General features: G+C 36.3%; 1 protein-coding gene across 1 annotated transcript in view; it reads right to left on the reverse strand.

Annotated features, from left to right (window-relative positions):
• MTF2 (metal response element binding transcription factor 2) overlaps positions 1–24,497 on the reverse strand; it is a 69,312-nt gene that overhangs the window by 10,888 nt on the left and 33,927 nt on the right. Inside the window, exons 2-10 of the mRNA XM_004699258.2 lie at positions 18,845–19,043; positions 18,578–18,659; positions 16,505–16,600; positions 16,154–16,254; positions 15,652–15,800; positions 11,862–11,957; positions 9,926–9,994; positions 8,998–9,121; positions 1,728–1,795 (exon numbers count right to left, since the gene is read on the reverse strand). Of these exons, the coding sequence (XP_004699315.1) occupies positions 1,728–1,795; positions 8,998–9,121; positions 9,926–9,994; positions 11,862–11,957; positions 15,652–15,800; positions 16,154–16,254; positions 16,505–16,600; positions 18,578–18,659; positions 18,845–19,043 (984 nt within the window). The remainder of the gene's footprint in view (positions 1–1,727; positions 1,796–8,997; positions 9,122–9,925; positions 9,995–11,861; positions 11,958–15,651; positions 15,801–16,153; positions 16,255–16,504; positions 16,601–18,577; positions 18,660–18,844; positions 19,044–24,497) is intronic.

Consider the following 24,497-nt stretch of genomic DNA (forward strand, 5'->3'; position numbering starts at 1 on the left):
ATAAAACTCTCTCTTATACATGAGTTTCTGTGGATTTGTTTCTCTAAAGTACCCAGACTAACACAAATACTAAAAAAACTTCCTTTTTCCCCTTGCCTTCCTTGATTCTTTTCTCCCAGAGTGAATCCACAACAGAATATGTGGAAGGAAGCACAAGTGGGGAGCTGGGAAGTTTGAATCAGAAGCATAGCATTATGTCTACAGCTCAACTTTTCTTTTTAAACATGGTATCCACCTACTTAAATAAAGGAAGAGCACACGATGTATTCTTTTTATCTTCCCCATATACTTCCTCATATTTTAGTGCCATCTGTGAGAAATGTCTCAAAAAAAGTTTAGTGAGAAAAAAAAGTTTAGTGAGAAAGAAAATTCTATTGTAGAGTAGATCTATAAGGAAACGGACCCTAATCAGAAACTTATGTGACAGTATTAGGAGAAAAAAAATAGACACCAATTCTAGAGGCCTAGAAAAGGAAACGAGGACTAGCTAATGCTACAACAGGTCCTCATGTGGTGCTGACCCCCAATCATAAAATTATTTCCGTTGCTACTTCATAACTGTAATTTTGCTACTGTTATAAATTGGCCGACCCCTGTGAAAGGGTCGTTTTATCCCCAGGTTGAGAACCAATGATCAATGTAACGTGCCTTAAATAGAACTGATATTGGGTGGGGACAAACAGTTGCCACTGAGTCGAATCCAACTCATGGTGACACTAACTGTGCAGAGAAGCATTATTTCAGTGGCGTATGAACTTGGGCCTTTGTAAAATATGCTCTTGGCCTCTTTTCTATGCCTTAAGGGTCTTATTCGTAAACATCCCATTAGTGTAGCTCTACTTGGAGCCTGCCTGACCACAAGAACCACTACCAAATGCTCTGCTTCGATGTAGGATTAAAGGGGTGCACTCATTTCTACCATAATAGAAAGACAGTATCCTATATCAAATACTAAAAATAGTCCTAAAAAATATTTTTACCAGTACAGTAAGTGCTCAAGTATCTTATGGAATTTTTAGGTGGCCTAGAAATAGTACCATTATTTAATGAAAAAAATACTGTTAAGTTCAAAACAGCAACTCTTTTCAGCAACAAAATGTGTAATGCAAGAATTGGGTCAGCCAGCATTTACATTTAGAAAATTTACCATTATTGCATTTAAAAAATACTTCTAAGAAATGTCTAATTTCAAAAAACAGAGTTATACAATAATTACGAAAACCAAATAACTATACAGTCAGTACAAACCAATGAACTCATTTCAAAAACCAAAGAGCTATACGAAAATGTGCCAAATAATGTATTCTATTATCAAGACCTTGGATCAAAAATTCTACTTTTTTGACAGCAATAACTAACCTTAAAACCATAGGTGATGCCATCTTTTAAAGACTTATTTATATTCCCTGTAGTATTAACCCATCTTTTACATATTCTTACCTTTAGATTACATTACAGAGACAACAACCTATTACTAAATATGTTTTAAACCGAAGAAACCCAGTTTCCCTGGAGATGATGATATGCCATTCACTCACATTCCCAGAAGACTGTTCTCTTTTCCAACCATCAGTACTTTATTCTGACCAGAAAAGAATGGGATATTAAGAAGTTTAAAATGGAATGTAACAGAATTTTATAAACCAATCCCAGAATTTTTAAACAGTGCTGCTATTCCTTATACTAAACGTCACCCTCATAGATATATATAAAATAAGTCAACTTACATGGTCTTATAATCATTTAATGCCTCCAGAACATGCTCATATCTTTCAGATTTTGGTGTGTCTGCCAGCTGTGAAGTATCAAGAAACAATTAAATGCACAAAACTTTCATCTATTAGGAAAATAGATGTGCTAGACAGAAGTAACGTGATGCAGAGAAAAGTGTAATGACTGGAAGTTAAAAGATCAAAGTTCTAATTGCAGGTCTTCACAGACCCTAGAATCATAAGCCTTTTAAGACTTATTTTCTCACTGTAGAGGAGGGCACATATTCTTCGCTAATACTAGTTTATTGCATATATATCGTGAAAAAAACTAAACTAGAAAACATTACAAAAATGGGATTTTATTATTATCATTAAATTGATTTAAATTCTAGTATATGGGAAAATAATGCATTCTGATTATGTAAACGTAAACCATAAAAACCTCCCAATTACAAAAAAACCTCCCACTAGCATTGCAATACAAAGGAGTACAAAAGACATATTGTTCAATTTCTCAATTATTTCTAATATTAACACAAACCAATTATCTCTAATTTTTACAAATGTGAAATTTGGAGGGTTTATTTTCATAGCAGTTACAGAATTTAGGTAGCACTGTATGGGCTTAGTAATGTTTTGTCATCACAAACCATTTTAAAATCTAAACATTCAATTCTAGAACACATTTTTTTTTAATAGCACTTTTCCCCCAGACCTTTCTCTCTACTCTCTTCTTCAAAGATTAAAAATAATGACCAATTCGCAAAAACTTCTACATTAAAGACAAAAAAAAACCACATTAAAAAATATCAGTTAATTTTCAAAATTACAAAAAATTATAGCATTTGTTTAACAATTTTAACTCCCAAACCTTAGAACTGCTTCCAGTGAAAATAGCAACACAAAATATGTTTTTTATTCTGCCAGAAGAAACTTTGTCTCTAGTGCTGACTCTACAAATAGAGGTTAAATGAACTGCTTAAATTCACAGGACTAATTAAAAGCCAGAACCAAGCCCAGTAATGATAAGTACACTATTTCAACATTCACTACGTCCACCACATGCCAACTGTTTTGGGCACTAAAACAAATTTATAACGTAGGACAGGCTGGTGGTCATTCCTTTATGCCACATCCTCCTCCTGTATTTTCTGAAGTGCCCAACAATACTTTTTATTAAATGAGAGATAACAGAATCAGATTTTACAGCTTAAAAGACCACAGATGTCTGTCTACCTACTTTAATTCTCCATCCAATATTGCAATCACTTATACAGTAGAGACAGTCATTCAACCTTGGCTTCAATTCTTCCACTAATAAAAGCTGATGAATCACCTACTGAAGGAGCAGATTCCATAGATGGGCAAAACTTCCTTCCCCTGCAACTCTTCTATTCCCCTAGAGAGCTCTTCAAATTATTTGACAGTAGCTATCATGTCGAAGACTAAAGTTTTTCCACAGCCACATCACATGATCATTTCGCATTAAGCTTAGTTCAAACCACTGACTTTTAGGTTATCAGACAAACAAACACCATTGTTTGTGCTACCCAGGAACCTAAGAGAATTAATAAATATATCCTTTTGATGCCCATCCCTCCCACTTCCAACTCTGAAATCTTATCATATGAACTGCTACCAAGTATCTTCTACCCTATAGATCTATATATACTAGTATGTGTGTGTATAAGCCTAAAAGCAGAACTGGTTAAATTGGTTGGTTTCATTTTGTTTTCAGCTCAATATTATAGATGACCTTTTCTCTTGTGATCCTTCTTGACTGAAGTGAAAGATCCCACCGCCTACCATTAGAATCTCCATCGAGGCAGTGTCTGACACCTTAATTGCTCTTGTTATTGCTATTTCATTACAAATCCATTTAATTTTTAAGTTGATATTTCAATATATAACAGAACACAAGTTATTGCATATCAACACCATGCTCAATGCTGACATACAAGAGTTTTGTTAATCATATGTAAAATAAAACCATGGTGTTTAATATGATTATTTTAATAAGAGTTCTCTATTCTTTTTTTAAATATCCATAAACCAGACATTCTGAGAAATCTCTGCAATTCTGATGACATCAAAACAGACTTTGTAATTTTTCAAGCATTCCTTTTTGCTTCTGAAAATCATAATTAGCTCTCTCTTCTTTTGGTACTTACTCTCTGTGGTTTAACAGAAATTTTTTAGTACCCTCAGACTATTTTGCACAATGAAGCTCAATAGAAAATTACCTTGCTATTGTAACATAATATTTAAGTTTTAGGTACGTTTCATAGCAATAATAAAGTCAACTAGGTAAATAAATAAATTTTATATGAGCCTTCTCTAAATAAGGTTAACATTCTTAATACTCTATTGTTAACAGAAGCCACTGTATTTATGTTATGACAATAAAGGGCAATACATCAAAAGACCACCAGTGATTTGAGTCCGTTTGATCAGTGATCATACCAACTAAAGACCTAAAAAACGTATTTAAGATCAAGCTTCCAAAATACATGTATCATTGCTATACACTTAGGCAGTGTCACCATGTTCCTTTGTAAATATTCTGTCAGTTAAGAATGTGTTACCTCCAGAATGGTAAATAAGGGGAAGTATCTCTATGATTAGGTGTCCATTATATATTCCTAAAAAAAAAATCATTAAAATCTAAATCACGGTCTCAGCACGATTTGTTTTTCCTTTTACCTGGACAGGTCGGAGTCTTCATTTCAAACCAAGTAAAATCAAGCAACATAACTAATGTTTGGTTCTATCTCAGGAAAATCTTAAAATGAGTTCATGTATAATATATATTATGTATAAGAACTGATGCTCAACATGATTGTTGAGTAAAGTTAGCATATATTTTTCCTCATTTCTTCAAAGTACTGCAATTTTATAGAATGATTTTCAAGAGGAATATAAACAACCCCCCCCTCAGTTAACCTAATTTTTTTTAATCAATGATGACAAAATTCAGTTTTCCACTTCAATTAAGAAAAAATACAGGCTTTAAGTAGCCAGGGGGTAGAAAGCGACCGCAGATGCTGATTAAAATCCTACTGGGGACAACCTCATGTGTCACAGAACGGTGTCCTACAGAATGTCCAGTGGCTAATGTTTACAGAAGTAGGTAACTGTACTTTCTTCTAAGGTGCCTATGAATAGACTTCAAAAGCAAAGCTTCATGTTAGGAGGCAAGTGCACTCACTGTTGGAACTATTCTAGAATGATCCTTTATTCATATCATCTGCATGCATTATCACAAACATTTAAAAGTAAACTATAAATGAAAAAATAAACACTGTAGCCTAATAAAAACTTTCTTATCTTTTATAAAATCTCACCCTAAAAAATTGTAAACATAATATATTGAGATGTAAAAGATTCAGATAAAATTAAAACTACTGGCCATTAGTCTAATATGACCAAACTAAGAAATCTACATATTTTCCTAATTTAATGCAGAATAAAAAGGAATGAGAAATAGAAAACTTGTTTTAATCATTTTGAAGTAGGATCTTGAAAAGAAAATTCACACTCACTGCCACCTAGTCAATGCTAACTCAACTCATAGTGATCCTCTAGGGCAGGGTGGAACTGCCCTGGGAGTTTCCTAGATTATAACTGCCTATGAGAGTAGAAAGTATCGTGTGTTTCTGGCAGAGCAGTTGGTGTTTTTGAACTGCTGACCTTTTGCATGGCAGCACAATGAATAACCACTACACAACAAGGGAATCTTTGACCTAGGCTAGAGCTGATATATGTGAAATTCATAACTAAACTCTTTTTATGGATTAATGTATACATATAACCATTTAATATTCTTGGCCTCTTAAAAGGACTCTGATGGCAAAGGAGGTATGTACTGAAATGTTAACTACAAAGTCAGCGTTCCAAGCCCCAATCTTTCTCCATAGGAGTAAAGTCTGTTCCTGTAAAGATTTACAGCATTGGAAAGCCTAAGGAGGAATTCTTTCCCCTATAGAATCTGAGTCAGAACTGACTAGACCACAATAAATTTGGTTTAGACTCTAATTCTTAACCTCTTAAAATCGAAATACTAAAATTTTAATACAGAATGACAGTCTTTGAATTAATACTATGTTAGGTTTTTTTTGTAAGTCTAAATACTCTATTGCAAAATCTCACATGAAACAAAGTGTACTAACAGTATATAGACATGTCTGCCTATCCAGTACTGAAAGAATCATGAAATCATAAAATAGAAAGAAAATATTCTAAATGAATGTATTGACAGGATTGTCAAGATGTCTGAACACTAGATTACCGTCCCTTACCCTACCTTTTTCTTACCAATAATCAGTATTAAAATGTATTAGACTAACAAGGCACTTTCTCTCAAACTGCATCTGCAAATGAAGCATTTACCTTAAAAGGAATCTTAGCACTCCAATTCCTTCAACATTCAAAGCACTAAGTTTCATAGTCTCCTAGATTTTTATTCTGTTTCATTCTATGCAGAGGATCTACCACCAACTAACTTTCAAGGTATTGTTAGGTTTTCCCTACTGTCCCTTAAAAAAACCCAAAATAAACAAGCAAAAAATATATATGCTGTTTAATAAGGAGCCCTGCTAGCTCTGTCAGGTAAGCATTGGACGCTAATAGCAACTCAACAGTTCAAATCCACAAGCCACTCAGAAGAGAGATTAGGCTCTCTGCATCCATAAAAATTTACATAGCCTGTTGTTTTGTTTTATTTTGTTGCTTGGTTTTGCTCTGTCTTATTTTTGTGCATGTTATTATCTCTGCATGTTTGTCTAAATAAGACAGGTTGGATGAACAATCTGGAGGAGAAAACAACGGGATCGACAGTTCTGGGGAGACATGGGAGAGGGGAACGTGGGGGGAAAGGTAGTAGTGTTAACAAACTCAGGGACAAGGGAATAAGTGATCCAAATCGGTGGTGAGGAGGGTGTAGGAGGCCTGGTAGGGTGTGACCAAGGGTAATGCAACCGAGAGAAATTACTGAAACTCTAATGAAGGCTGAACATGATAGTGGGACAAGAGGGGGGGAAAGGAAATAGAGGAAAGAGCTAAGAAGCAAAGAGCATTTATAGAGGTCTAAATAAAGGCATGTACATATGTACATATTTGTATATGAGGATGTGGAAAATAGATCTATGTGTATATATGTATACATTCAGTATTAAGGTAGCAGATGGACACTGGGCCTCCACTCAAGTACTCCCTTAATGCAAGAACACTTTGTTCTATTTAACTGGCATTCCAAGATGCTTACCTTCCCAACACAATCGCTGAGGACAAAGTGGGTGAATAAGCAAATGTGGTGAAGAAAGCTGATGGTGCCCGGCTATCAAAAGAGTGTCGGACAATGAATGTACAAATGCGCTTTACACAATTGATGTATGGATTGTGATAAGAGTTGTATGAGCCACTAATAAAATGATTTTAAAAAATAAAATAAAATAAAGAATAATAAATAAACAAAGAGTGTCTGGAGTTTTAAAGGCTTGAAGGTAAACAAGCGGCCATCTAGCTCAGAAGCCACAAAGTCCACATGGAAGAAGCACACCAGCCTGCGTGCTCACAAGATGCTGTAGGGATCAGTTATCAGGCATCAAAGAACAAAAAATCCTATCATGTGTGCTCACCTCCCTGATATGATTGCTGAAGACAAGTGGGTGCATAAGCAAATGTGGTGAAGAAAGCTGAGACGCAACATAGCCCCGTTGGAAGAAACACACCAGCCTGTGCGATCACAGGGTGTCGAAGGAATGAGGTATCAGGCATCATCAGAACAAAAAAATTATATCATTGTGAATGAGGGGAAGTGCGGGCTGGAGACCCAAAGCCCATGTGTAGGCCATTGGGGAGGAGGGGACGAGCCAGTTGGGGTGCCGTGTAGCAATGATGAAACATACAATTTTTCTCTAGTTCCTTAAATATACTGACAGTTCCACTATCATGATCCCAATTCTACCTTACAAACCTGGCTAGACCAGAGGATGTACACTAGTACAGATAGGAACTGGAAACACAGGGAATCCAGGACAGATGATCCCTTCAGGACCGGTGGTGAGAGTGGCGATACCGGGAGGGTGGAGCAAAGGTGGGGTGGAAAGGGGGAACCGATTACAAGGATCTACATATAATTTCCTCCCTGGGGGCTGGACAACAGAAAAGTGGGTGAAGGGAGACGTCAGACAGTGCAAGATATGACAAAATAATTTATAAATTATCAAGGGTTCATGAGGGAGTGGGCAGCGGGGAGGGAGGGGAAAAATGAGCTGATGCCAGGGGCTTAAGTGGAGAGCAAATGTTTTGAGAATGATGAGGACAATGAATGTACAAATGTGCTTTATTTAATTGATGTATGTATGGATAGTGATGAGTTTATGAGCCCCTAATATAATGATATTTTTTTAATTTACAAAGCCTCAGAAACCATATATAAGGTCACAATGAGCTGGAATCAACTCAATGGAAATGGGTTTGGTTTGGTTTGACTTATGCAATTTGATATGAACCTTACAATTGCCTCTTGTCTAAAAACCAAATTATGCAGAATTCTCTCTGAACTTCAAATCAGTTTGTCATTTTTGCCTCCAAAAGTAATACATAACTAAAATTCACACATCTAACTCCACAAACTAGAAATCTTTCTGTTTTGATCTAAGAATCATTAAGTTTTTATATAATATACAGTTAAGACTATTAACTGCGTTCAAATAATTTGAAACAAGTACTACAAACGAGTTAATTGAACTTATTCTAGTTACTTTCCTTTATGCTGTTCTGTAATTTCAAAATCACTAATGAACATTCATTACGGTTAATATTTCTTTTAAAACTATTTTTGGGGGGTAAATGAGCATAAACTGCTATACTAAGCAAATAAAAAATTAAGAAATATGATGTTGACAGAATGGGGGAGATAATTCCCAATTTGGAGAGCTTCACTCTTTTAATTCGTTATTCTAACAGTATTACTGGTCCCACCATTCCTGGAAGCCTAAGTAATTAAAAGAGGTATCTAAAGGTTATAACCAACAAGAGAGCTAAGATGAATACAAGTTACATCTCTTCAATTTACAGGCAACACACATGGTAGCATGAAAAATAGTCCTGATATCCTTACTAAAGTTATTTCTCCCAAACTCAAGAATCAAAAGTCTAGTTAGACATCTGACTTATATATGTGTCTTAGTAATTTTTATATGTGTATCTTAGTTGTTTTCAACAAAAGCAAAGTGAAATAAAAAAGACATCAAGTTATGAAGTTAGCTCTAATACTACCTACCTCTCCAGGGTGCAATCTATCCCAGTTTTCATTAATGTATGTCATAAGCTCAAGTTCAGAATCAAAATATTTCTTCTTGTGAATAACACTTAGGTTGTAAAGGCATAGGTGTGCTATATCTACCCTGAAATCCAAAAATAATCAAAATATACTATGATGTTTTAGGTTATTATTGTGAATCATGTAATTCAATAAAACCAATCATTAAAAATTGACTGAAATATTTAAGTGAAGAGGTTCATTATTTTAGATCAAATTCACAAACTAATAAATCATTCATGCATATGAAAATAATTGGAAAACACTGGCAACATTTGCTAATCCTGAGTAGCAATTATAAACAAAGACATTTGAGTTCTTAAATGTACAGTGGATCCGAAAGGAAAAAAATTACTTGAAATATTTCTGCTTGTTTTCATTAATTATATTTAACCTACAAGTATATTCATATTCTAATCACATATTCTTCTATTTAATATATGAAATAAGTCTCATCTCTTCCTGAAATACGTAAAATAAGAATCTGCAAGTACTTACTGTAAAAATTTTATTAGACTTTGAAAATTCACTCAACTGTTCATGTCCAGTAATTATTACTAAAGCAAAATTTTTAAATAAACCGCTTTTCCATAGTATGCTGACTTTAAGATTCAAAAAAATTGAAAACATGAATAAAAATTCTGAGTCTAAAAGATGTTTCAAAGTTTCATTTATTCCCTCCTATAACAAAGAGCCTTATCAATATAGCAATAAAACTAGATAATCCTTAGTGAAAATGACATCAGACATGAGGATAAAAGGAAGATAATAAATTATCCAAGCCCAAAAAAAAGACTTTTATTCATAACCAACTAAATGTATTAAGAAAACAAAACCCTTTCATCCTGATGACTTAGAGCCTTTTTCCTTAGAGGAAATATTCACTTACCACTGTAATGGTAGACGTTTGAGGTATTCTGGTCCAGAACTGCAGACAGAGCAAATAAATGTATAGAATCTGCAGGGGGTGGAGAGGAGATGGTCTGAATATAACTGAGTAGTCAAGGTTATGTAGAAATCATCCTACAATGACTAATGGAGTCCAAATATGACACAATATAATTTGTGATTTAAGTCATCTCTTTTACCATAATAGCAAACCATTAAACAGTCCATATCTAGGAGAAAATTACACATGGTACAAATTGTTAAATATCTGACTAATAACTAGAGCAAAAGTTAGCCATTCAGGTCATCCTGAAGGTCCCTAAGGTCAAAGCCTTGAAAACTATTTGAAACAGCTACTCTGAATACATAGGCTCTTCATGAGAATAGAGAAACTCAATAATAACTAACACAAACAACAGCGACCACCAGAGATCAAATATAGGTTCATGTGCCTCTAATTACTGCCTACTTTATTTGTGTCAAGAAATAGTGATGACAGCTCCCATATACAAAGGAACTTGAAAAGGTTTGTGGAAAAATGGAATTAAAAATAGAATTCACAAACTTTTCTGAGGCCCCTTCTATTATAATTTCCATCAATGCTCAAATAACCCACAAAAATATATCCACAGGATGTAAACTGGCTTTCCTACGTTCATAAAAATAGGTAGCATGACTATTTTTAATAAGGTCAGCAGTTCTAAACCAGCCTCTCTATGGAAGACAAGGCTTTCGACTCCCATAAAGAGGTCCAGCCTCTGAAACTCACGGGGCAGTTTACCCTGTCTTATAGGGCCACTATGAGTCATCCTCAAGATGGCGTTGAATTTGAGAACAGGTAAGTTATATGTACTCCCTGACCCAATTCTCTGTTGTGGGATTCTTTTACAGTTCTTGAAATAAGGAGAACAATGATAATAGTATGGAGCCTTGTGAAACAATAAAGACCAATATAATCACTAATCTGTGGGAAACTAACACTGAGAGAAATATGACTGCAACTTATTCCCTAACTTATAACAGACGGAATTCCACAGTAGGAAAGCCACCACTTTGGTAAATTAAAGTCCAAGTACATTATCCTGCTTTATATATTATTCCCACAGATTGTCCCCTAACAGGTTGCTGCCTTAATCTGAGCACATGGTTGATTCTATCTCCCTGTAGAAGCAGACATTCTCGGTATCTCCTCCTGCCATGGCACCCATTCCCCGTCAAGCCTTCCCCCAATGCAGGTATTGGTTTCCTCGCCTCAAGGACTTTACTGTGGTCACCACCCACCTTGTGATGTATGTAACTACTGAATAAGAATGTCTTATGGCTACCTACAAATATCACAAGACAGTAAACATCCGCGCTCGCTCCTCCCCCTGCTCTCTGCGCGGACCTGGCTGCTGAGATTATGGCCATCCAGGAGGTGAGCATGCTACCATAATATGTGTTTGACTCCTTCATTTTATCTTCTCTCCTACCTCTCCCTATTCTCTATGGCTTTACTACGATCTTTATATATTATAACCATACAATTGCACCTACGGACCCCACCCCAGTGTTGTTAGAGGCTGGTTTACTCTAACACTAATCAAATACATAAAATCTTTCTGGAATAATATCCAAGAACATAAAACCATATATATAGCTTTAAGTACATTATTCAGAGCCCTGATGGCACAGTGTTAAGTGTTAAGAGAAAGGTCAGTGGTTTAAAATCACCAGTAGCTCTGTGGAAGAAAGATGCGGCAGTTTGCTCCTATAAATTAGAGAACCCTTCAGGGCAATTCTCCCCTGTTCTATGGTGTTGCTAGAGTCAGAACCGACACAACGGTAGGCAATAACAACCGATTAACTATTACAATATTTCTTAGAAATCTAAACCCGCAAACAGCCAATTTTAAAGCTGTAGAGTTCAATGAGTAGTGTTCAAATGCCCTACTCACCTGTCTCCAAATAGCATTGGCTTTTGAAGGCATTGCACACAAGCCTCATGAAACCACTGCTTACATTTGCAACACTGCAGCATCTTTAAATACCAACTATAAGAGAAATTTTTAGTTAAAATTACTTTTTTGATGAAGCAATGGCTCATTTTTTAAAAAGCATTACCCATAATGTAGTTGACTAAAGTTAACACATTACTACTGTAACTTAGTGTTAAATTATTACATTCCAAAAAGACTAATAATATCGATGTTTAATTCTTTTTTCCCCATGGGAATGTATACATCTCCAAAAGATACACCTACTCTTTGTAGGAAACAAGTGCCTGGATTCCCTCATCAGTAAAAGATCTCGCTTTCAAAACACAAATCCAGGACCTTTTCCTAATTCACTATTTCCTAAGATAAGACTCGATCTCAAAGGCCACTGGCATATATAAGGGAGCTTCAAAAAAGTGCTGCAGTAGGTTAAGAACTGGGCTGCTAACTAAAAAGTTGGTGGTTCAAACTCTCTGGTGGAAATGAGAAGTGTGCCTCTACCCCCACCCCCACCCCCACCCATCATGATCCCAATTCTGCCTTACAAATCTGGCTAGACCAGAGGCTGGACACTGGTACAGATAGGAACTGGAAACACAAAGAATCCAGGGCAGATGATCCCTTCAGGATCAGTGGTGTGAATGGTGATACTGGGAGGGTGGGGTGGAAAGGGGGAACAGATTACAAGGATCCACATATAACCTCCTCCCTGGGGATGGACAACAGAAAAGTGGGTGAGGGGAGACGTCGGACAGTGCAAGATATGACAAAATAATAATTTATAAATTATCAGGGGTTCATGAGTGAGGGGGGAGCGGGGAAGAAGGAGAAAAAATGAGCAGCTGATGCCAGGGGCTTAAGTGGAGAGAAAATGTTTTGAGAATGATGAGGGTAACGAATGTACAAATGTGCTTTACACTATTGACGTATGTATGGATTGTGATGAGTTGTGTGAGCCCCCAATAAAATGATTAAAAAGAAATGAGAAGGCTTCTGACATAAGATGTACAACCTCAGAAACCATATGGAGTTCTACTCTGACCTAAGAACCAAAATCAGCTTGGTGGCAGTGGATTTGGTTTGTGGAAATTTTTCATTATTATTTAATCCATTTTTCCATTAATCTTTGACACCTCCTCATTCAGTTCACTGTCTATACATCAAATGACCAACAGTTGTTTTCAGAGCATGATCACGCCACTTCATATCCTCAATCTCCTGCTTTTGTTCATTATAATATTGAGAGGGAAAGAAGTATTGCAATGAATACATTTGAATAACACAACTAAACATATAATCTGACTCTATAATGAATCCAGGCTTTGGTATAGCTTATAGCTTGATTTCACACACCTGAAGATGCTAAAACTTTGTCTTCAGCTAAGAAGGCATCCTTTTGCTTTTGTTAGCTCTTGGTTTTGATACATGTTATCTTTGCTACCCAGATAATACATTTTCTTCTAGTAATTCTTTTGTATAAGTATGTCCCATATTAATTTTAAGCCTCACAAAGGCAAAGAAAAGGAAATAACTATAAACCCACATCACGGACAGTTAAACTTGATAGCGTCTTAATTTCTTTGCCAATACATTTGAAATGTCTAAAATGGTATCTCATTCCTAAGAAATCTTCTGAGAGAGAAGATGTCTTACTATCAGACTCTCTTTTTTTAATTAATCTGTTAAATATTGTAAAGTAACTTAAAATTAAATGTAAAATTTTTCTTTAAAAAAAATAAATAAATAAAGTCACATCACTCAATTAATAATGTTCAGTAACTACCAACTACATCCCAGGCCCTCTACTACATGCTGAAGGGCAATTAGTTATACTTATCAGGCAGTTTCTAAACTTGTGATGCCTAAACATCAAGAAGTATTTATAATGGCTTCTATTTATTTTGAAGAGTATTTTAAAAAGTGAACAAGGGAGTAAATGCCAAAGGGGGAAAATATTAATCATTAGGCTTATTCATTCTCTCTCTTTTGTAAATGACTTAACAAGTCTGAGCAAAACTACATAAAAGTCATAATTAAAATTTCCTTAAAATCAGAAATTGAAACAGAATGAAGATCTGTCCAGAGATACAAGTTTAATGTACTCATATATAAATATCTACTTAAGTAACCACGTAATTTTTTCTTATTACTGTTGTAAAAATGATATATAACAGCATTTGCAAATGTCTACTATAGTAGTTATACACTGAGCTGCTTAACCACAATTCTGCCAAAAATTATTCTGAGTCACAATCTTACAAGGCATTTGATCAATTACTGAAAATAGCCACCCATTGCCATCGAGTTGATTCCAAGTCACAGTGAGCACACAGAACAGAAAGAACAGCTCCTTAAAGTTTCAGAGACGACATCTTTTTTTTTCTTCCTTCAGAGACTGTAAATCTTTAGGAAAGCAGACAGCCTCATTTTCCTCCCACAAAGAAGCTGGTGGGTTAGCAGCCCAGTGCTTAACCCACAGTGAAATCCGGGTTTGAAAATCATTCCACTTAGATTGAGGCCTTAAGATCAGGTATGGGAGGTTTAGTGGTTTTGCCAACTTTACTAGATTTATAGAAGGGTTTAAGAAGAGTCTCCAGGAGACACTCCAAAGAGTCTCTTGGATCTTTTGGACCCAGAGTCGCTGGGCTGAGAATACCCTCGGCCCAGCAGAGTGAAAGTACAAGGCAGTAACAAGCAGAACAGAGCCAGTCAAACAGAGAGAATAACAAAATTGGCAACCAGCTGTAGTGGGCTGATGGCCTTTGGACAGGAGCTTGGTGGTAGAATTACGAGAGCTATAAATAAGAGAAATAGAGGGACTCAATGGTAGAAAGGCCAAGAAAGAGACCCAGCAGCAAAGTTAGCAGAGGCCTAAAAGAAGCCCAGTGCTGAACCACAGGGCCTTCTACACTGGCCATGAGTTTGGCCAATAAGAATTGAAGAGGCCAATGGTGGGGGGACCACAGGCAGAGAACAGCATTATTGGCTAGCACAGTCACCAAGGAACCGAAAGTTATCCTAGTTAGAAATGATCCTGATGGATGTGACCTGCAGCCTGTCTCTATAGAAATCTCTTATTACTTCCAAGTTGTAACTGGTCCCAGTTGCACCTTCTTATTAATGCTAATAAAACACATATAAGTGAGCACAGTCCATGAGTTCTGGGTGGCCAATGTAAGGGATTATCAAACCCAGCAGAGAAGTCAAGTATAAAGTACTGTGGGACAGATGACTAGAGTCAAATATGGTGAAAATGTTAGCGTGTACTGATCTTAATTCTGACTCTTCACGAATCTAGGCAAGTGCAGATGCTACACGGTAGCTTGTACTAAAAAAAAACAAAATCAAAACAAAAACTTAACCCTAAAGGCCTTAGCTGACTATCCACAAAACTAAAGAGCCAAAAGCATATGGGGATGGGCAAAAAGAGAGAATATAAGCAAGAAGAGAAGCATAATGTCCAGAATTTTACATTTAAGCCACCTTACATTCTGTACCAGAACCACATACAATTTACCCTAAAGTTTAAAAATAAACCAGCAATCTTTTAAATATATGGGTACGGTAAAATATTAGAGGAAGATCTGGAGGGACAAGGAATTAGCGGTCAAAAATGATGGTATAATTATTCCCCTAATTTTCTGTGCCCGTGCTTTTAATGAATTTACACTTCACCATCACTCACAATCAGTAAAGCAATCCAAGAAAATAAAAATGACTTAAAAGATACTACACAATCGCATTTACTTACTCTCCAGGGCCTCCACAATAGCAGTAACACTGCTGAACATTGGTTTTATGACCTGCATCCCATTCAAGATCGGCCACACTATAGGGTAATGTCTGCTTCATGACTTGCAATGCTTTGGCATTTGGTCCCTTCTTAAGTGCACCACCCCTCTACATTAGAAGGAAAAAATGTTTTTGAAGAGTGAAGACTAAACATTTAAACACAATTCTAAAACTTAAAAATGTCTGAAGAAATTTCCGTTCTAAATTTCCACCATGTAAAAAGTTGTTTAATAACTTTATGTGTTTGTCATTTTGTTAAAATTATTGCCCCAATTCCAAACCTACTGTCCTAAGTGCAAAGAATAGATAAGTATCAGTAGTCCAACAATAAGAGTACAACCTTCTAGCCAGCACTGATTGGTCATTTCATTCAAACTAGCTTTCAATGTGCACAAGAATTAAGTATTCATAGCGCCTTACAAATTTCACGTAGGGCTTTAGCACAAACAGTTAAATGATACCTTTGTTGTTGTTGCAAAAACACACTGACGACAGAGCCATTTTTCATCTGAATCAATCACACTGGAATCAATATGAGGTGTGTGACACAATTGATGATATCCTTAATGTCAAAAAAAGCACAAAGTAATTCTATTTTATTCATAAAAACTGGACTACAATTTCAAGAATTCATTTTCGTATTTCCTGTTCCGACATTAAGTTCCTTATCATTGATTGCTATAAAAATTGATTTAAATAAATGATAATTGCTTCAAATTACAACATAAAATATTTTTGTGGTTAATCTTCAATTTTTGGTGTTAATTATATAACTAACCTTTTCCAAGTGATTGTAAGAAACGATTGTTTACCTTGGCCACATTTATCACATATAACCATTTCATTGGGAGCATCAGAATACTCTTCTTGACATATGGTACAGACCATTTCCCCACTTCCAGTGGCTCCTAAAATATTTAAAGCAATACATTTTTTTTAAAAAGGTCAAAATAAAGGAGAGTTCTACATAACAAAATTATTTTTATGACTCATATTGATAATGTTTATTCACCAGACAATAATTTCTTCTCAAGGTGAATAGTAGAGAAGCTCTTGGGAATAACAGAGCTACTTCTCAGGACTCACATCTACCATATCTAAGCACAGACGCACCATATCCCATTACTATCAAAGTCACAGCAACATGACGTTTTCCTTTTTGCACTGCACATCAAATACTAACCTTATTTATTCAAACCTTTTACAATACTATTTATGAGATGAACAAAATCAGGTTAATTTATTACATTCTTTGATATGTAACTATATTAACAAGTTTCTAACCAGGAAGAAAACTACTAAAGCTACTGAAATCAACCTAATGTCATTTTCAGTTACCATGCCTTAATGACTAATGGAGACATCAGTTGCTCATTTCTACTCCAACTCCAAGTTTTAAAGGTACTAAAAAGGAGGTGAGTGGCAAAAGAAAAATCTTTTGCAATTCTAGAGATCCTAAAAGGAACCAGTGCGGGCAGAGCCACCAAAGGGAGCACAGGGTTGACAGGATAGGATCGCTCACTTTCACAACCTTCTATCTCTATGGAGCGTTGGTTTTCTTCTTCCTTTCTGTTAAGTGGAAGGGGAGAGGAGAGATCCATATTCACATGGTTAAAAAGAAGGGCTAATTCTGCTTGCAAGGTACTAATAGCTGCTCAATACCATCACTATTGGAGAACACCTATCCCTTTTAATTCTTATGGTCAACCTTTTCTCAATGACCCTTCAATTTCAGATTCAAAACATAGTCTCAGTCCTTTTAAGTGATCAGATTCAAATGACTTTCTGGAAAGTCATTTTCACTAAAGAAACAGCTACTAAGCTCCCCACTAAGTTCCAAACATCTAGGTGGCAATTAGAACATCCCAATTGCTTTACTGAAACCAAAAACCAGGTCAGTTACTGCTGCATAGATTCTGAATCATGGTGATTCTACATGTTTCGGAATAGAAGTATACTGTAAAATATTTGTGTAAAGGTTTCATATTTTTGTTGAAATTAGGCAGAAAACCAAGAAATTGAACACAGCGGCTGCACTTAGGATTCAAATAAAAGAACCCAGTAGCCTAGCACTTTAAAAAGGTACCTTTCCTTTAAGAAAAGAAACTGAGTTTTCTTTCTACCAAAAGAGACACAAAATACAAGTCTTCAAGCAGGCCTATTAACCCAGCACAAGAAAAACCACAAGTTGGGCTTTTAAAGTCCAATGCTAATATTAATACTCATAATTTCAAATAATGCATTTCCAATGAAAGATACACCTAGAAAAGCACATATATTAAGAATCAAAGAGCATACACCAGTTATATTTAATCATTGACATCATTGTTAAACATACCTCTAACAAATCAAGGCACATTACTTGTACCCAATGTAGCCTCATTTTCCCATCTAACTATAAAAAATATCATTAAACCGGAATTTTAGGACATTCTTATAAAATCTTATTAATAACTACTTCTAGTACTCTAAATTGGCTTAACATACATATTATCATTCCCCAAAGCATCTGGCAAATATTATGTCCTCAATAAATACTAATTTTCTGTACTGCCTTGTTTATACCAAAGTAACATAAAAATAACAAATGAAAATGAATCTGTTACTCATATGAGTGGGTAAGAATTTTTCTTAAATTTCTTAGAAGGGTCATGTTTTGTCTAACACTAGTTTATATTTGAGAACAAGGGACACATCTGTCCACTAGTCTATCACCAAACCTAAGAGTATTTCTGTTCCTGAAGTCTAAGAATTTTTACCTTAGCCTTGCCTCACATGTGAAATTAAACTATCTTAATATACTGTAACCAATGGACAGCACTAGATTTAAAAGCTAAACCCAAACTTCATCATAGATCATGTTCAATAGAAATAGTAGCACCTGCCTGTTTGAATGTCCTTCCAGAGAACCCAGGATTTAGAACTGTCTTCAAATGTGATGAAGCAGCTCTGTTTCAATATGTTTATCTGCAATACAAAAGAATGATTAGAGTGATCTTTTTTTTTTTTTTTCAATTAAAAACATGAAGTTAAATTTAAAGGCTTAAGATTATTACAGAGATGGATGGATGGATGGATGGATGGATGGATGGATGGATGGATGGATGGATAGATAATTACAAGTTATCTCCAAAACTAGAAAGGAAACTTACCTTTTTGATAGTTCCAAGATAAAACAAGCCATCTGACCATCTAGCTAGGACATCCTGACCCTCTTCAAATTTACATGCTGGCTTTTTGGCTTTATGTCCATCCTGTAAAGACAGCTTGGTCAAGGATGCTGGGGTCTTTTGGTTTCGACGTAAAGGAGACCGCTTGTGGACCAGTGAATTACCTACCCCTGTAGAGTCTCTGTTTAAGAAATAAAAGATTATTGTCAGACTAATTTACATACAGAACTTACTGTATACCAATGTCACATTTTATATTTTAATTTGAAAACCTACTTTGTGAAAAATTTTCAATTAAGAAAAATTATAACAAGTACCAAATCACAAATGCACTCCAGAAAAAAATAATATCTAAAATAACATTACAGCAGTTCCCAATATTCATTCAGTGCCTAACCTAATGTAGACCAGATATCAGCACCACTCCAAGATAAGTCATGCCAACCATCATAAAAAAGTAGCTATTTATTGTGGCTAGGCTATGGTCAAGAGCAAAGAATGATTTGAATTTCAAGGAGGCTTTGTTTTTGTTTTTAAGGAAATGAAAAGGTGACCATCAAATTGATTCTGACTCATGGTGCAATCATGTTGGAGTCTCTTGTGTTCATTGTATTTTGAGTTTTTAAATTGTGTCAAAGATATACACAACAAATCATTCTCCAATTAAACTTCTACATGCATAATTCAGTGCCATTGTACCCTATGTTGTGCAACCATTATTGATATCCTTTTCCAAATTATTCCACCACCATTAGCATAAACTCAATGCGCCTAAGTACATTATACCATGGTTCAACCCACCATAATCAAATATGATGATAAAACTGTTCGATTCCCTCACCTGTGGCTAGAGGAGATCTGTCAGAGGCTTAATCTGACAAGGTACTCTGCAGATGGATTTGCACTGTCCTTCATAGCCTTCTACAAATTGGGTATTCATAATTTAAGCTCAGATACTTTTCCCTTGATCATATTTGGATGTTGTTATTATCATCTTTGGATCACACAGGCCGGTGCTTCTTAAATGTGGACTTAGATGGCTGCTTTTGAATACAAGTCTTTAAAACTCCAGACATAATTTCAATTGAAAGCCGAGCACCATCTGTTTTTTCTACCACACTTTGCTGTAGCACCCTTATCTTCAGTGATCTCTTCAGGAAAGCGAGTATCAAGGAGGGCCATGTTATTTAAGAAATGTTCTTGGATTAGCCCTAGAATTAATCCATTAGTTTTTCAAAGCTGTGATCATTTGAAAGTAGATCATCAGGCCTTTCTTCCAAGGCACCTCTGGTGGCTATTCTGTTCCAAGGGGCCATTGTAATCAAAAGTTACTCACTACAGCCTTGGTGGCATAATGGTTATGCATTGGACTGACTGCTAGCAGAAAAGTCAGGAGTTCAAAACCACCAGCTGCTCTGTGGGAGAAAAAAGGAGCTTTCTACTCCTGTAAAGAGTTACAGTCTCAGAAACCCACTACTATGTCCTATAAGGTCACTATGAGTCAGTATCGACTTGATGACAGTAAGTTGTTGTTTTGTTTTGTTCTTAAGAAAGGAACAATGGGGTCTGCTTTTCATTTTCTAAGTGACATGGCTTACCATCAGACCTCAGTAAAGAGTTTCTGCCTTTCCTTTTCTGTTTCTTCATTCTCAAAATTGAAAGTGAATAGTTGCAGGCGATCAGGCCAGGAGTCCTACACCTTCTGCCTAATGGGTGTCTCATTCTCTGGCAGTGATGCCTATGGGGAAAACACAGCAAGGGCAACAGCTACCAGGTCCTAAGACTGAGTTGCACCTCCAACTAGGGAGAACACAATGAGAACAGTCATTACGAAGGGTGTGAACTCTGCTAGGAGACCGTCTTATTGGAAGGGACTTTTAAACATGAGACTGTTTGTTGGATGGTGTCCAGAGGCACTGGGACAAATGAAATTGCCCCTCATCCTGTGTCTTTCTCCCCACCCTCATCTCCACCTCTACCGTACGTCTTGATGTGTTGTACACAAGACTGGAAGAAACAAAGGGGACTGAGCCACAACAATTCATAGAACAGGACTTTCTATCCTTGTTAGTTTGTGGCAAGAGGTCACCTGCACAGACTAGAAGTACTTCAGTCATGAGTTTTCCTCACTAAGCCATCCCAGCCTGCCCTTGGGTATTTGCACAAGACAGGGCTGACTGAAAACATTGACAGGAAACTACACACACTCCTGCCAGGGAATAACCCCGATCCCTGTCATTCTGGCTCTCCAAAAAAGGTTACATAGTACAACCCCATACATACTTGATAAATAACAATAAATGAAATTATAACCTCTTAATTAGATACAGTGATCAAACAGCTTCCACATACACAATTCAATAACACCGATTACATTCTTTAAGTTGTGCAGCCATTCTCACCTTCTAGTCCTGAGTTGTTCCTCCCCATTTACACAAATTCACTGTCCTCCCTAATCCCAAACGCCAAGGTTGTTATTTAATCTTTTGAGTGGCTGATACCAATTGCTTCCATATAGGTATTTTGGTATTTTGTGTGTGCACACACACATTTTACTTTTTTTTTGGGGGGGGGGGACTGGGTGAGGATTTACAGAGCAAATCATTTTTCTATTCAACAATCCCCGCACATTTGTTTCATGTCATTGACTATAATATCCACTATGAAGTATTACTTATCCTTCTTTTGTGATCTCATTTCCATTTCTCTTTCTTTCTTAGCCCTTTGTTCCTGGGCTTATGTGGTTGATTGTTCTGAGATGTATGTTCCTCCATGGTGTTACTGTTCATTGTATATGCTTATCTATTATTTTGGAAACTTGATCTATGGGGATAGGTTCAGTTTCATATTTGAAAAGTGTTTGCAGGTCAGTCTTGGAGGTTTCATTAGTGAGCGATTCTGATTACTCTTGTTGTTGCTGTTATTCAACCTGTTTGTTTTCCTTTCCCTCCCATTCGGTCCAGGATCTTTCATTGTGATCCTGCTCAGAGGAGATTTTAGTAGTAGCTAGTTAGGCATCAATGATTCTTCTGGTCTTATCAAGTGGTGAAGGCTGTGGCTTGTGTAGTCCATTAGTTCTCTGAACCAACTGTTTCCTTGAGTCTTTTGCATTTTCGATGGCTGCTCACAAGTTTTTAAGACATCAGTTGTTATTCACCAGAGTAGGGTGAATATTATCTTTGTAGACCATGTTATGCTAGTTGTCCTAGGTGTCCCTTAAGACTGTAGTCCTAAACCCCCAAGCCCAGTAATTAATTCCTTCAAAGTATATAATTATGGCTATAAAGTTTTCAGAACTTTGCACCCTGTGTGCTCTATTAAACCCACAGTAAAACTATTCGAATCACAACAACCTTATTATATAGGGTTTCTGAGACTGTAAATATTTACTGAAGCAGAGATCCTCATCTTTCTCCCATGGGGTGGCTGGTGGGTTTGAACCACCAACCTTATGGTCAACAACCCAACTCCTAAGCTACAGGGCCATCAGGGCCTGTTTATGCTCTACTATACCCAGCTATAGTTGCATATAGGGCAGAAATACCCTCTGCCATACCTATATATACCCCATGGTAAGGTTCACTTCATTTTGTATCTGCCTTACTGGTTATTACATCTAGTTCTCTGCATCTGTTCGCATAGGTTCAAGTTCCTGTCTGGTATTCCTAATTCCACTACAACCTTAAGGAGCCCTGGTGGCACAATGACTAAGAACTCCACCACTAACTGAAAGGTTGGCAAATCAAATCACTCAGTGAATCCATAAGAGAAAGACCTGATGATAAGGTTGTGTAAAGATCATACAAGACCCTATGGGGCAGCATAAGTACCAAAGACAAAATAAATGGGACCTCATAAAAAAATTAAAAGCTTCTTGATCAAAAGACTTCACTGAAAAAGATAAGCTACCAACTGGGAAAACATCTTCTGTATTCATATACTCAATAAGCATCTAATATCTAAAATATATTTTAAATGTTTGATAAAAAAATAATAACTCAATCATAAACTGGGCAGAGAATATGAAGATATTTGCCAAAGAAAATATTCAAGTAACACCCAAACATATGAAAGGTATACAACATCATTAACAATCAAAGATGCAAATCAAAACCCTACTAGGGTGACTATGGCGCTCTGGTGGCGTAGTGGGGTTGCAGTTCAGCTGCTAATCATAAGATCAGCACTTCTAAACCACTGGAGGCACACCATTGGAGAAAGCCTCGGCTTTCTCCTCCCTTAAAGATTTACACCCTCAAAAGCCCTCCCGGAAATTTTACTCTATCCTATTGGGTTGCTATGATTCAGGATCAACTTGATGGCAGTGAGTTTAAATGAGGACAGTTATAGAATCTTGGTGGTACAGTAAGTTAATTACTAGGCTGCTAACTAAAAGGTTGGTGGTCTGAACTCACCAGCAGCTCAGTGGGAGAAAGATGAGGCAGTCTGCTTCTACAGATTTAGAGCAGTAGTTCTGTGGGTCGTGACCCCTCTGGAGGCCGAATGACCCTTTCACAGGGGTCGCCTAAGAGCATCGGAAAACACATATTTCCAATGGTCTTAAGTCTGCCCACATGCAGATGAGCCCACACACAAGTACCCGGCATGAAGACTGTTACCCATGCTACACCATGCTTCAAGACAAGATTTCATTTATTTGTCATTAGAAACAAATATTTCACTATATAGTTACATATTGTTTTTGTGATTCATGACTATGCTTTATGTTCAATTTGTAACAATGAATACATCCTGCATATCAGATATTTACATGACGATTCATAACAGTAGCAAAATGAAACTGAAGTAGCAAAGAAAATAATTTTATGGTTGGGGGTCACCACAACATGAGGAACTGTATTAAAGGGTCAGGGCATTAGGAAGGCTGAGAACCACTGATTTAGAGCCTTAGAGGCCAATACAGCAAGTTTACTTAGAGGATAGTAAGATTTAATAAGGAAAAAAAATCCTAAAAATAGTAAATGTTGAAGATGTGAGGAAATTGCAATCCTTATCCATTGCTGGTGGGAATGCAAAATGGTGAAAAACAGTGTGGTAGTTTCTCAACAACAACAAAATACCCTAAAAACAGAACTACCTTTTTACCCAGCAATTCCATTTCTAGTTATATACACTCAAAAGACCTGACAGCAGAGACCCAAGAGACTTGTATATCTCTTTTCAAGATAGCACTATTCACAGTAGCCAAAAGGTGCAAACAACTTAGCACATCAACAGATGAAACAAAGAAAATGTCTTACATACGCCGCTTGTAAGGGAAATGAAATCTTGTTACATGCTACAATATGGATGGAACTTGAATTATGCTGAGTGAATTGGTCAGTCACAAAAGGAAAAATATTGCATGCCCTTACTTATATAAAAACACAAGAAAAGGCAAATGAATAAAGATCAAAGTTTATTAGTAACCAGGAGCAGGAAGAAAGGGGAAATGTGGCAAATGATGATTGAAAGATAACATTAGTAAGGGAAAGGCTGTTACTTCTAATTGCTGTTATCAGTTGTACAGAAAACTGGTATGATAGCTATATTTACAATGATGAGGGAAGCTAGGTTGCTGTGCACAACCAAACACCTCATGGGATTTCACTCCTTGGTTTGAAGGGTTAGAATC

This window comes from Echinops telfairi, unplaced genomic scaffold (assembly GCF_000313985.2).
Source record: "Echinops telfairi isolate 266 unplaced genomic scaffold, ASM31398v2 ScPeMD7_443;HRSCAF=831, whole genome shotgun sequence".
NCBI classification, from domain to species: domain Eukaryota; kingdom Metazoa; phylum Chordata; class Mammalia; order Afrosoricida; family Tenrecidae; genus Echinops; species Echinops telfairi.